Source organism: Peromyscus maniculatus, chromosome 15 (genome assembly GCF_049852395.1).
Source record: "Peromyscus maniculatus bairdii isolate BWxNUB_F1_BW_parent chromosome 15, HU_Pman_BW_mat_3.1, whole genome shotgun sequence".
Lineage (NCBI taxonomy): Eukaryota > Metazoa > Chordata > Mammalia > Rodentia > Cricetidae > Peromyscus > Peromyscus maniculatus.
The window spans coordinates 71707705-71722965 of record NC_134866.1 but is presented as its reverse complement, the minus strand read 5'-3'; the positions used below and the strand labels follow the sequence as shown (position 1 = coordinate 71722965).

The window sequence follows — 15261 nt, the reverse complement described above, 5'->3', positions numbered from 1 at the left end:
GAAGATTTTTGTAAATCTTGAGGTGAAAAAGAATTTAAAAAGTCAACATTTGTAGTAAATATTGTATGAGAATATTTTAACTTGTTTTTTTTTTTTTGCAACATTTTAAAAGGGTACATGACTATGAATTTAAATCTTCTTGGTGTTTGGTTTACTGATGTTGGACAATAAGTGTATATTGTTTTAGTTACTTGTGTTCTTTTGAAAATTGAACATTTTAATAAAGTGCTGTATATGATGTGGCCTGATTCAGTGTGGCATAGAGCCTTCCTCTACTAAAACCTAAAAACAGTAGAAAAGCTCCACTGTTCTCTGACAGTGGATGACATCCTTTTAAACAGCCTCTGTAAGAAATACAGACTAACTAGAGGACCTGTGAGGTGGTCAGAAGGTAAGGGTACTTGCTGCCAAGCCTGCCAGCCTGAGCTCTGTCCTCAGCACCCACATGGCGGAAGGAGAGAACCAGCTTTCTCAAGCTGTCCTATGACTGCACACTCCATATCTTACTGCACCCACACATATATACACAAGATAAAATCGCCTGCCAAAACCACAAACTAAGGAGTTTTCTTTTTGGTTTTTTGAGACAGGGTTTCCCTGTGTAGCTTTGCTCCTTTCCTGGAACTCGCTTGGTAGCCCAGGCTGACCTCAAACTCACAGAGATCTGCCTAGCTCTGCCTCCAGAGTGCTGGGATTAAAGGCGTGTGCCACTACCGCCCAGGAGTTTTCAGAATAAAGTGACCTCTCCATTGTAGCTCTTTGCTTTCTTCGTGTTCTCTGGGTGTTTCCTCTTAGCTCCTTTTCAGAAACTTCCTTGACTTCTGGCTCTCATTTTTCCCTTTCAGCTTTAAAGCCTGTGTAAGCCTTTTGTTTAAAAACAAAACAAAACAAAACAAAACCGTCACTTGGTCTGTATGTCCTATCCACCCCTCCTTGTCTCTCTCTGTCACATATGGCCTCTTCTGCTGTGTCCTGTGGGTGAGGGCATAGACACAGAAGGTAGCATATAGTGGGCACACACAAGAGCTTTGTTTCCTTCTGTCTTCTCTGCTTGGGATTCTTTTTCTCCTCCTTGCCAGATTCCTCATGGAAATGGTTCTTCCTGGATCTCTTTCTAAACATCGTTCACATCATAACACACTGCACTGCCCTCCATTCTCTTCAGTAGTGACATCTCCTCCAACAGTTCTCAACCTGGGGATCATGGCCCCTAAGGGGGGGTATCCAAAGACTGTTTCACAGAGGTCACCTAAGACCATTGAGAAACACAGACATTTGCATTATGAGTCATAACAGTAGCAAAATTACAGTTATAAAGTTGCAACAAAAATAATTTTATGGTTGGGGGTCACCACAACATGAGGAACTGTATGAAAGGGTGGCAGATTAGGAAGATTGAGAACCACTGCTCTACTTAAAGGTTCCTGACCTTTTCCCTCCTGGAAAAAAATTCAGTTTTTAAATTACAATTGAGTTCAAGCTTACCCTTCTGTAACAGCTGGCATTGTGCCCCTCCCTCTCTTAAATACAGTGCTTCATTCTTTATGTAACTTTCAATTCTCCTCAGGATAGGTCCTTACCATCGCTAAACCCTTAGAGATATTATCTACTCAGTTGCACCTCTGATCATTTCTGTCATTGCTCTGACTTGAATTCTACCTACCTTACCAGACAGCTCATAGCTAGATCAATCGTGCGTGCGTGCGTGCGTGCGTGCGTGCGTGCTAGTAAAAATACTAGGTTAAACCATATGAATTTGCTGTTTTTATAAGTCAGAGGCTGTAACATACTGCCAGTTTCATATAATTGAACCTAATCTAAAAGTGTCCTTGGACTGAGGACAGAGCTCAGTGGTAGAACACTTACCTGGCATATATGAGGCCCTAGGTTTGATCCCCAGTGCTGGGAAAAAATAAAACCCCGCTGTACTAATTTTCTTACCTGTGCATTTCCTGATGCAGAACCTTTTGATGGAACTAATACCGCCAGAGCTGTGCATGAAAAGCAGAAATTTGATATGATCAAGGATCAGTTTTTAAAGGTAAACAGTGTATCCTGTTGACTCTAGAGATGTTAGTGGACTAGTGTGCTTTAAAAATGAAAAAAATAAAGTTAGAAGAGTAAAGCCACTAATGTGACAAAAGAAAAAAAAAGAAGGTATTATTTATAAGTTTTATATTTTCAATAGGGAGCTTATTAAACTCACAAATGACTAAATAAAACTCAGTGTAGTCCTTTTTTAAAATATTGGGGCATTTATTAAAGAGAAAGATTTGATATGTGATTTGTGCTTTTTTTTCCTTTTTCTGCTACTCCCACTATGACATTTTATCTTTGATAAGTTTTGAAAATTCAAAAGGTATTTATATGTTTCTGTTGACAGTATTGATTTATTTATCAGTAGTTTTGCTAGATGAGGTATTTGTTAGCAGTGATGGCAGTGTGAAAATGCATTGATAGAAATATGTAAGAACTAGGAGGGAAGGCTTCCTAGGAGGGAAAGATCAGAGAACCACTATTTGGACAGACAGACTTTTATGTAATTAAAATGCAAGTAGTGTGCTGTAAGTTCTCTTCAAAGTAGGCCTTGCCTCACCACAAGCAAAGTGGAACATAGTTTTTCTTATTGCTTACTTGTTCTTGGTAGTGGGTAAGCTTCTTTTAGGATTAGTTAGAAGTAAAGCTGACTATTAGTTACTTGAACACCTAATGTCTTCATAAAATCATGACCTGGATTTTTAGCACATGAACAAGAATTGCAGTATCTTTTCTTGTGAACTCTTTCACTGTTTGCAGGGGCAAGCACCAAGTTTTATATTTACTCTTGCCTTCATAAAAATACCGTTTTTTCCATTGGAAAAAAAAAAAGCTAGTCTTTTTCCCCTTCTTAAATTCAAATTGAGTACTTTGCTATTTTAGATGAAATAATTTAATCTGTAAGTTACATTATTATTGTTACTTGTAGTTTTTTTTTTGCCACCACTGTGCCCATTTTTTTTTTTTTTAAATCAATCCATAGACTATTAGGTAATTGTTTCTTTTCTGGTGATAATAAAGTACCTTGGGAAATAAAATTAGGAAAAACAATCTAAACTTCTTTGTAGATAGAACCACTGCTAATATTCTTTTAAACTTTTCAAAATCAGTCTTTTGTTCTGTGTCTAGTTTGTATTTTAAGATTAATTTTTTATTTTTTTTTCCCTTTCCTAGTCCTGGCAGAGATTGAAAAACAAGAGAGATCTGAACAGTGTTCTGCCTTTGAGAGCTGCTACCCTGAAGAGATAGCTGGCCTCTAATTCTTAAACTCTTCCAAGAAATAAAGAACAATAGTTACATCCCAATGCATTTGTTTACCTCCATCATGGTTTATTTTTAATGTTGTTCTTGTTTTTGTTTTATTTTTAAATGGACATACTTATATAAAGATTACATATTTTATTATGACATTTCCTAATAAACTCTTTGATTTAAAAATGTATTTTTGAAAATGTTTACATTGATGATTAGTAGTATTATGGCATGACTTTTCAGCATAAAATATATTTTGAGAAATTACCTGAACTAATAAGGTTTTGATATAATTTTAAGTACTTGTACCACATGTTAATACTGACAAAGCATGTGGAATTTTGCGAAGGATCTAAGTAATACATATTTACAGTGTAACTGGCAGTAGACAGTTGTTCAGTTCAGTTCTAGTCAAGGGAAGATTCAAGTCAGTTATCGAGTTACTTGAAGCAAATGAAATCTTGGACTCCGTGAACTCACCGTGGAGTCCTGAAATACTGGACCATTGCCTTACGTCTTCTCTTGACTCCCTGGGGCAGCCCGTCTGTGACTGTGTCTACCAGTGTCCCATGAGCTCTTCACACCTTGCTCGGAGAGACTGGAGGTTGCTTTAGGTTTTGTGATGAAACCATACATTTGCACTGTTGTAACAGGAGCACTAACAGCAGTTGGTGACTTGCTAATGGCCTGAGTCTCTGACTCAGACGCTTTGGGAAAATGAAGTTTCCTATGCTTTCTGAGAGCATAGTGCAGTATACACTGTTGCTTTACCTCCGGTTTTCTGGTTTTATTTTCCTCATGATAAAAAACAGCAGAAAACTGAAACATCGAAGTTAAGATTATATCCTATTTGTAGAATCAGATTTCTGTGGATTATAATCTAAACTGGAATTTTTAGGCAGTAAGCCACTACCAAGTGTTTTAGATAAGACAATAAAATTATAAATAAAAGTTTAATGTTTATACAAAAATCTTTTTTAGTATTTCTTTTTCACATGAAAGTAGTAGCTTCAGATACAAGCTATTCTGTTTATTAAGACTGTTTTTAGTTTATGTAAATATTTGTAAATTGGTTAGTACCTGTAAATTTAAATATAAACAGTCATCTTGAAGGCAGTTTTAACTTTTTCAAAGATTGCAGACTTCTTGTAGGCCTGTGGTGGTACAGTTTGTACCACTCAACTATTTTTTGCAGACCAATTGAAAAACTAAAATGTTCACCTTCTTTGACTTATAAAGGGTGCATATTTTCTTTTTCTTTTAAGTTCAAATTTTTGTATGCTGTCAAATGGAATAAAGTTTATACCTGGAAATTATTGAGGTGTAATTTTTCTGTGAAAGTCACTGGTTTTATAATGAGGTGGATCTGAACTGGCCTGGATCTAATTCTGTGGTTAAGCCCGTTAACCACTATATTTCTCTGGCTTTATTAGGAATAAAGCTTTCCCCGTGGGTCAGTTTTTTAGATTACTAGTCTGTAGTACTTTTCATGCAGTTAAGCGTTTTATATATGAATTCTTTTTCTTGGAAATGTTCCTGAGAGCTACGCCATGCTGTGCAGCTCTTCTTTCCCAGAGTGTATTGAGTGTGATAGTTTAATGGTGACCCCAGGGAATGTTTGTAAATAGTGGGCACTTAGGGATGGGTGTTCTGCTTTGCAGCAGTATGACTTTTAATAAAGCCTCAGAATTAACCACAGTGTGGACTCGTGCACTGCCACCCTGTTCTCGGTTTTCAGTGGCCCCACCCTACTGCTTCTGAGCTGATTTGTTGTAACAAGTAGGCCAAAAAGCTCATAAATTTACATCCTAACTAATGGGCCAGCACCTAAGATCATGTACTTGTAGCAGTCTAGCTGTATCAGGTAAGTGGGCTGTTAATACATGAGGTGGGTTTTTTAATTTATTTTCAGTGCTGGGGATTGAATTTAGCCGGTGCCTGATAGGTAAGTATTGGGGAAAATTATAAAGGCCACTCCACGTAGTTAAAAGGAAGATTTATTTAGTGGATGACTTACAAATGAAGGAATGGATAGGTCGCAGGGGTCTGGGGAAGGCGTATCGCAATCCAGCGGTGTTCTCTGGAGCTCTGCACAATCAATCTCCACCATCCAGGGTCCAGGCGCAGAGAGCGCGCCCAGAGTGAGCGCTTGCCGATCCAGCTCTCAGGTTTCCAGCACCTCCCCTCGCCCCGCCTCGTAGGCGTGACAGTTGCCAGAGTCTCAATGGGGGTTGGAGCTTCTAGATCCAAGCTGGAATGGCTACCCACTACATCTCCCCCTTTTTGTCTAAATAAGAAGGTTCTAAACTAATACAAGACTATATACAAAGGAATGGTTATCAAATATTGTCCAGAAATAATGAGGGATAATGACCTAGATAAGATGTAACTACAACCAATGCAAACAATATCAAGCAAGAAACACATTCTAAAATCCAGAGAAGTATAGAGCATAGGTAAACGGCATGTTATAAAGATCATTCAAAGGTGTCCTATCCTAAAGAACCTGAATCTAATACTTAATATGTTCTATCTAAGATATTATATATACTAAGTTGTAACTATAACTGCTAGTCTTCAATCCCATCAAAGACCTGAGAAGGAACATAATGGTACTTGAGAAATGGTAGACGGATGCAAGCAACTTCGGGAGTCTTGCAAGAGTAGACCAAGACAGCTGGCAGCCTGGACAGTCACCTAATGTTTCTCAGCATTGTTGGTGCATTCAAATTGGCTACAGGCCTAGAGTATCTGACAGACCATTTTCAGAAGCAGGATTTCTGAAAGACCATCTTACCCTGTCTTGGCAGAGTACAGTGGTCACTTTCCTTGTGTCCCGCTTGTCCAGAAAGGACAGCATTGCATTTGTACTGTCAGCCATCAAGGCAAGGGCAGTTCTTTGCTCCGTAGGCCATTTTGTGCCAAAAAGACAAACTTCCAAATGGAAATGTCTTAGAAGCCCAACATTCTCTCGGGATCAATTGGTGCAGCCAGGAGCAATCGTGCCTCACATCAACAGAATTCTAAGTTATTTAAATGCCATATTCTCTAGGTCTATGAAGTGTTTGAAGATTACCTGTCCATCTGACCTATGTATCTGTAAATCTGGATAACCTAACTAACGTAACTATAGAGATGACAGGCATAGGCGACCATAAATCTATAAATCTTATCTACCGAAATAACCTAAGGACTAAGGCTTCACGTAAATAAGGTAAACAGTCTATAAGCAAATGTATGGTGAAGAACGATGACTTCAAAATTGTGACAATACACAAGATATTTATAACAGAGGTAGGAATATATAGTGCGATATGCAATATGACAGTAATCTTAAATATATATCAATATACCAAATATCCTAACAGAAGTAGAACATATATAAAGTATGAGAGGTATAAATTTACATTTGTATCAATATAAAAATGTTTCAAATAAGAGTAGAAATATATGTACATTATAACAAATATAGTTCTGTATTTGTATCAATATACAAATTATCTTAAACAGGAGTATAAAAATAGTTTACATTTGTATCAACATATAAGAATCTATAACAGTACAAATTACAGTGCAAATTGTCTAAGGTTGCTATTTTACCAAGTTTGTTTACTAGTATATACAATGATTTACCATCATATCTTATACCTATCCGTTCCATTTCTTCCGCCCCCCCCCTTTTTTTTTACAATACTGAGTTAATATTTTCTTCCACCCCCAACCCTACAACCGTCATCCATAACCCTGAGAATTATGAAACCTAAGGGAGAAGGGGCGTCGTTTTCTTAGAATTGCTTCCTGCCGTTTAGGGGGTGATGTTATCTCTGTTGGGTACTGTGAGAAAGCTCAGATAGTTAAATCTCAGTTAGACTAACTGTAGGTTCTGCAGCAAGTTTTAGAGTAATGGGTAAGATTGTCTGAAATTCTGGCAAGAAGTGTAGTATGATGATGATTACCATGGCATCATTCTGGATTGGGTAGAGTTGTTGTTGTTGGGGCCCCATCTTCCTTCTGGTGACTTCTGAGATTGCTATTGGAAAAACTTATTTGTTATCAAAAATGGGAGGTTTGGATTTAAAGAGGACATAGCATGTAAGAAAGGATTCTGAGAAATCAAGAGTAAGCATGGAGAGAATTAGAATTTAGAAGACAATGGTCCCTTTTTATTGGTTTCCTTCTGTCTCACACCAGAGGGCTCTTCTGATATGGGACTGAAGAATCTCTTAAACTTTTCTTTTAGCAATATGCTTGGGTTTAGAGAAGGAGTGAGCCAATTCCATCTCCAAAGCCAGCTTGGCTATAATTGAATTGGAACCACAACTTTTCTAGATTGATAGAGAGAAAGATGTTAGACAGTGAGATTTTACCATGTGTAGATTGGTACCAATAGATTCTTCCTTTCTGCTATAAACATCCGGATATCTAAGGCCTTATGAGTTTTGGAAGATGGGTATTTCCATTATCCTGGAAAGACAAAAACAGAACCCTACCCCACCCTTTGATTGTTAAATTTTTCTTACAACTTGTAGAGATGTCACATTGGTGGATGATCTTTTACTTCTCTTCATCAAGGGGTTTTTCCTGTTCGAATCGGATTTTTATTAATTTTGTTGGTATCCATAGCTTTTCTTCTCCTGCAGAAACAAAGGCAAAACCCCTTCCCCAACGTAGAACATATCCAGGTTTCCATTCTGAGGTCAGCACATCCTTGAAATGAACTGGTTGGTTTAGCTCAGGAGTTTTGTCTGTCGTCCAATGTCTCTCCGCAGCTGTTGTTCCTTTCTCATTAGCATTGAGAAAATTCAAGGTTAATAAAGCACTATGCAGTCTATTTCTAGGAGTCATTGTTACCTGTTGCTGTTTATTTAGCATATCCTTTAAAGTTCGATTGGATCTCTCTATGACTGCTTGGCCTGTGGGATTGTGTGGTATACCTGTAACATGCTTTATATTATAATAAGCAAAGAACTGTCTCATTTTATTGGAGACATATGCTGGGGCATTGTCTGTCTTAATTTGTACAGGTATTCCCATGATGGCCATAACTTCTAATAGGTGTGTAATCACAGAATCAGCCTTTTCAGAACTCATAGGAGTTGCCCATTGAAATCCTGAATAGGTGTCAATGGTATGATGTACATACTTTAATCTTCCAAATTCTGCAAAATGAAACACATCCATCTGCCAAATTTCATTTCTTTGTATACCTTTTGGATTACTCCCTGCAGGTAATGGAGTTTGGTTATAGATGGAACAAGTAGGACATTTTTTCACAATATCCTTAGCCTGTTGCCAAGTGATGGAGAAATCCTTCTTTAAACCTTTGCTATTTATATGGTGTTTCTTATGATATTCTGAAGCTTCTAGCACATTACCTATTAGTAACTGATCAATCTCATCATTACCTTGTGCTAAAGGTCCTGGCAGACCTGTATGGGATCTGATATGTGTTATATATATATATATAGGATGTTCCCTTTTTCTGATGATTTCCTGCAATTGTATGAATAATGAAGTTAATTCTGTATTATCAGGAATAAATTCAGCAGTTTCAATATGTAAAACAACTCTCTCTGCATATTGAGAGTCAGTGACTATATTGAGGGGTTCTGTGAAGTCCATCAGTACCATAAGAATGGCATACAGTTCTGTCTTTTGTACAGAGCTATATGGACTTTGCACCACTTTACTTAAGTCTCCTGATTTATATCCTGCTTTCCCTGATTTATTTGCATCAGTATAGAATGTGAGGACTCCAGAAATTGGCTTTTGTCGTACAATGTGAGGAAGGACCCATTTAGTCTTCTTTATGAATTCTATTCTCTTGCTTTTGGGATAGTGGTTGTTAATCTCTCCCAAAAAGTTACTGCAGGCTCTCTGCCAGTATTCATTATCTTTCCATAGTGATGAAATTTCCTCATTAGTTAATGGTACTACAATTTCTGCTGGGTCCATTCCTGTCAACTGGCGAAGTCTTAATTTACCCTTTTGAATCAAATCAGAGATCTTTTCTATATAAGTCTTTAATTTCTTATTTGGTTTACGTGGTAGGAATATCCATTCTAATATAATATCTTCCCTCTGCATCAAAATACCTGTTGGGGAATGTCTGGAGGGGGATATGACAAGAATGCATTTAAGTTCTGGATCCACACGATCCACATGTGCTTCTCGAATTGTCTTTTCTACTAGAGCCAATTCCTTCTCAGCTTCGGCTGATAATTCTCTTGGACTATTTAATTCTTTGTCCCCTTTTAGAGTATTAGCCAAATTTTTTAGTCCATCTTTGGGTATTCCCATGATACCCAGTAAGTTGGAAATGCTTCCTAATAACTTTTGAAAATCATTAAGAGTCTTCAATCTATCTCTTCTTAGTTGTACCTTTTGGGGTCTAATTTTTTGTAGCTCTATCTTATATCCTAAGTAATTAATAGAATCTCCTCTTTGTATTTTTTCAGGAGCAATTTGCAGTCCCCAGTGAGGCAAAACTTTTTTTTTACTTCTTCAAACATGCTTTCTAATGTATCTAACTTTGGATCAGCTAATAGGATATCATCCATATAGTGATAAATTATGGATTGTGGAAACTTTACACGAATTATCTCTAATGGTTTCTGCACAAAGTATTGACACAAAGTAGGGCTGTTTAACATTCCCTGTGGGAGGACCTTCCATTGATATCTCTTGACTGGCTGAGAATTATAATTAGGTACTGTGAAGGCAAATTTTTCTCTATCATTTTCCTGTAAGGGTATGGTAAAGAAACAGTCTTTTAAGTCAATAACTATTATAGGCCATTCTTTTGGTAGCATAGAGGGCAAGGGGATCCCAGTCTGTAGGGAGCCCATTGGCTGAATTACTTTATTAATAGCTCTCAGATCTGTCAGCATTCTCCAATTACCAGATTTTTTTTTAATAACAAATACAGGAGAATTCCAAGGGCTGGTAGATTCTTTAATGTGTTGAGCATTTAACTGTTCTTGAACCAGCTGTTCTAAAGCTTGTAGCTTCTCTTTTGTCAAAGGCCATTGTCCAACCCAGACAGGTTTATTAGTTAGCCATTTTAAAGGTAAGGCAGTTGGTACTTCTGAGAGTTCAACAACAGTCGTGCTCTGTTTGTGAACAGCCTGAATGGTTGGTGACTGATTTTTATAGCATGTTATGATATTATTCCTAGAAACATGTATTGGTCTGTATTCCTTTTCTGAAAGTGTAGGAATTTTAATCTGGGTATTCTACTGTTGTAACAGATCTCGGCCCCAAAGATTTACTGCTACATTTGCTACATATGGCTTCAGCCTTCCTCTCTGTCCTTCTGGCCCTATGTATTCAACCCATCTCGAACTCTGTTTTATCTGAGATAGGGTGCCAATCCCTAACAGTTGGACATCTACCTCTTGAAGAGGCCAATTCGGATGCCATGATTTTGGTGTAATTATAGTCACATCTGTACCTGTGTCTACCAGGCCCTCCAGAACCAGGCCATTAATTCGAATTCTAAGCTTTGGTCTTTGTTCATTTATGGAAGTCTGCCAAAATATTTGTTTTACAGTGTTCTTTGTAAACTGTGATCCATCTATCAAAGCTGTTTTATCATCCATTGCAGTATCGGTTTTTACATTAGGCATTGGTTTATTCAGTTGTCCTGGAGAGGAATTTCTTCCACAGTGGCTGGGAATGTTCGTACTACATTTGATTTGGGGGCCTGCAAGAGGCCCCCTGAGGCATTTCCCGCCAGTAAAGGGTTGCCTCGTATATCTATTTTTGATCTGCACTCATTGGTCCAATGTTGGCCTTTGCCACACCTTCTACATAATCTAGGAGGTGGTTGGGGTCTCCTGTTTAGGCTATTCCTAGAAGGAGTATTACTTCTAGGAGTACCCCACGTACAGTTTTTACTTATATGACCTGGTGTACCACACTTAAAACATTTGGTAACACGGGGCCTTCTTTCACCTCTGGGATTTGTCTCTCCTATCCAAGCCTCATTACTGTAGTTAAGAGACTGAACACCATTAGTGTACTGAATCCATTCTTCCAAAGGAGCTGATCTGATCTTTAGTGGTGTAAGTATTCTTTTGTATTCTGCATTAGCATTGTCGAATGCCAAGGACTCAGTTAATACTTTTTTTAATTCTTTATCTGATATAGCTTTTGTTATAGCTGTGTTCAGCCTTTGTAAAAAAATCAGTGAAAGATTCATGTGGTCCCTGAAATATCTTTGTGTATACCTCAGTTGGTTTTCCAGGTTCTGGAATTTTTTCCCAAGCATTTAGAGCTGCTGTACGGCATAGGGATATTGTATGCTCATCATAAGTGGCTTGTACATTCCTGTCAGCAAAACATCCCTCACCAAGTATTTGATCTTGGGAGATCACAAAACCTCTGAGTTTACCTTGTTGTTCTAAATTTTTTGCCTCTTCTCTCAACCAGCTCTTCCACTGTAGCTGCTGGCTATATTCTAGAACAGCTGAAATTAACTGATGCCAGTCATCTGGGATGATTCTACGTGAGGTAGACCATGAATTTAACATCTGTTTTACGTATGTGGAATGTATCCCATACGTAACTACTGCTTCCTTTATATTTTTAAAGTCCCTTGTTGAAATTGGTTGTAATGTATATGTCATATATGGCTCGGGGTGTGTGTCATCTGCTGGCTTCTCATGGACGATAACAGGATAAGCCATTGTATGAGAGCTGTTTGGAGATGTTACAACCTCTATGGTCTTGACCTTCTGCTTATTAGTTCCCTTGTCACGTTTACTGAGAGTTTCTTCTAGGGCTTGCAAACGAGCACCTAGGGTCTGTTCTAGGGAGTGAACCTCCTCTCTTGCAAGGGACTCCAGATTTCTCATGGAATCATAGACATTTTTATTTTCCTCAGAAGCACATGATTCCATGGACCTTATCTTATCAATTAATGATAATCTTTCTTCCTTATGCAATGTCTGAGTAGCCATAACTTCACTCTGGAGAGTTAGTGTTCTATCCATTAGATATTCATATTTATTATCAATAAAATCAATTTTGGGTACAAGCCTGTTTTGTAAATCCTGATTAGCAGATTCTAGAGAAAGAATCTTTTCCTGTAAGCCTTCATTACTATCTTTTAAAGCAGATTCCAGAAAGAGAATCTTTTTCTGTAAGCCTTCATTGTTATCTTTGAAAGCAGATTCTAGAAAGAGATTCTTTCTCTGTAAGTCTTCATTGTTATCTCTTAAAGCAGATTCCAGAAAGAGAATCTCTTTCTGTAAGTCTTCCTTGCCATCTCTTAAAGCAGATTCCAGAAAGAGAATCTTTCTCTGTAAGCCCTCACTGCTATCTTTGAAGGCAGATTCCAGAAAGAGATTCTTCTTCTGTAAGTCTTCATTGCCATCTCTTAAAGCAGATTCCAGAAAGAGAATCTTTTTCTGTAAGCCCTCACTGCTGTCTTTGAAGGCAGATTCCAGAAAGAGACTCTTTTTCTGTAAGTCTTTATTGCTATCTTTTAAAGCAGATTCCAAAAAGAGAATCTCTTTCTGTAAGCCTTCATTGCTATCTTTGAAGGCAGATTCCAGGAAGAGAATCTTTTTCTGTAAGCCCTCATTGCTATCTTTGAAGGCAGATTCCAGAAAGAGATTCTTTTTCTGTAAGCCCTCATTGCTATCTTTTAAAGCAGATTCCAGAAAGAGAATCCTTTTCTGTAAGCCTTCATTGTTATCTTTGAAAGCAGATTCCAGAAAGAGATTCTTTTTCTTCTTTTTCTGTAAGTCTTCATTGCTATCTTTTAAAGCAGATTCCAGAAAGAGATTCTTTTTCTGTAAGTCTTCATTGCTATCTTTTAAAGCCTGTATCAGTCCCAATAATGACTCATCTTTGTTCTTATTATTAAAGCAGTGTTTGAACACTGTGTGAATTATTACGATGAATGCCAAAATGGTACAGGCCAAATACGCCTGAGGAAGGTCATATATTTCCAGGAGAATGTCATTCATCATACAGGCAAAAAGGTTTTTAAATTCTTGTGAGGTAATGTTGTCAGCCATATTACAAGAATTACTCAAAATTTGTTAGTCAATTTTAAGATGTAAAATTATCAAGTACTTTTACTTGAAATAAAATGCTGGTTTGCTTATCTTACCTTTCTGTGGTATGGGGGGTGTAGTAGCGCTTTTCAACCAGCAGGCGGTGCTGGTACAGCTCCAAAGCAGGGCCTGCTGGGGACCTTGGCTGGCGGCAGCTGGAGGCAGATGGCGGGATGGCCGGGAGCCGGGTGCGGATACCTCACTCGCAGCGGTTTTTCACTGGTCTCGGGGCTAAGCTAGGGAGCTGAGACCGGACTAGCTGCTCCCCTTTTCGGGAATGGACTGGTTATATGGAACTTTGCAGGCGGGTTTAGGTACCCGCCAGCCGGGGAACAGGCTGAGGGCAGGAGCCGCCCATACCTTTGGAATTTGCCCCATGTTGGGCGCCAGATATTGGGGAAAATTATAAAGGCCACTCCACGTAGTTAAAAGGAAGATTTATTTAGTGGATGACTTACAAATGAAGGAATGGATAGGTCGCAGGGGTCTGGGGAAGGCGTATCGCAATCCAGCGGTGTTCTCTGGAGCTCTGCACAATCAATCTCCACCATCCAGGGTCCAGGCGCAGAGAGCGCGCCCAGAGTGAGCGCTTGCCGATCCAGCTCTCAGGTTTCCAGCACCTCCCCTCGCCCCGCCTTGTAGGCGTGACAGTTGCCAGAGTCTCAATGGGGGTTGGAGCTTCCAGATCCAAGCTGGAATGGCTACCCACTACAGGTAAGTGTACTACCCATTGAGCTAATATCTGCAGCAGGAGACAAATTATTTACAATTTCAATTTTGTGTGAATGTTACATTTTATTTTGTGTATGTTGATTGCTCCATTTCTATATGTTTGTATGTGCTGTAAAAGTATTGTTAGTGTTAAAAGTGTGGACTCGGTAAACAATTCTGTTTTGGATTATTTGAAATAGGATCTTGGCAAAATCAGTGGTAAAAGAGCCTGCCGATCTACACCTTTGTTCACATGCCTGGTGCACAGCATGCAAGCTGTTGTAGCTAGAGAATAATACCTACCTTCCTGTCTTCTTTTCAAACTAAACTGTAAGTAGAATCCACTGTGATTAAAAATAAAAGTTTGGAGTTGTAGCCCCAGAGCCCTTCTCAGGAAAGGATACATTCCTGCCTGTTCACTACTACACACAGGTCTGGCCTTTTTAGAAGCATTCTTTACATACTGTGGTTTGCCCTAGGTATTTGGCCAGCCTAGGAGCTTCTAAGAACCGGGTGGCGGGACAGAGATGAACATCGTCTGCTAGGTATCAACATACTCAGTAGGCTGCTGGAGAGGAGCAACAAGTTCAAACCTGGAGATTTCAGAGAAAGGTGGTGATCCTGAATAAGTAAATAGGCAGAAGGCGTTCTATTTGGTACAGTGTAAATTCCTGATTTCTGAAAGGGGATTAGTCAGGATTTGATCTCAGAGAACCTTGGGCTTTAGTCCTAGAGCTGCGGTTGAGAGTTTAAGCACCGGCTTTACGTGATCCAATGAGATCTCGGTCCCATGGACACACCTCTGGGTAGTGTGGTTTAAGAGGTTCCCTGGAACAGTGGGGCCTGATGGTTGGAAAGTGAGCCTTTGTATCAGCGCGTCTAGCAAGTTTCCCATTGTCACCGTGCTAGCAGTGAGACCTTAAGCTATCTACAAACTGGCACCATAACATCAGGAATAAGGGAAGCAAGTCCCAGGCTTCAAGGAACCATCCAGCAGCTCAGCTGGAGTGTAAAACCCGTCAGGTCACTGGATGGAAGGCTGGGCAGGCGGGTCTCTCGACGCCCAGGTGCCGCCCTAGGCACTGCAATCTGCCCCGGTCCCAAAGGCCGCCCAAGATCTGCCAAGGCGGGCGGGGCCTTTGGCAGGCGACCCGGACCAGGGAGAGCTGAGCCCGGGCCCCAGAAGCTCAGTGGC

The 15261-nt window shown here is 39.2% G+C and overlaps 1 protein-coding gene across 9 annotated transcripts in view; it reads left to right on the top strand.

Annotated features, from left to right (window-relative positions):
• The window catches only part of Tent2 (terminal nucleotidyltransferase 2), a 57262-nt gene extending 52658 nt beyond the window's left edge, over positions 1 to 4604 (top strand). For all 9 annotated transcript variants that reach the window (XR_013044810.1, XR_013044811.1, XR_013044812.1 and 6 more), the window contains 2 exons: positions 1962 to 2041; positions 3211 to 4604. Coding sequence is in view for 6 of the 9 variants with exons in the window: in XM_042261627.2 (XP_042117561.1) it covers positions 1962 to 2041; positions 3211 to 3285 (155 nt within the window). In the remaining 3 variants the exon portion in view is untranslated. The remainder of the gene's footprint in view (positions 1 to 1961; positions 2042 to 3210) is intronic.
• The last annotated feature ends 10657 nt before the right edge of the window (positions 4605 to 15261 follow it).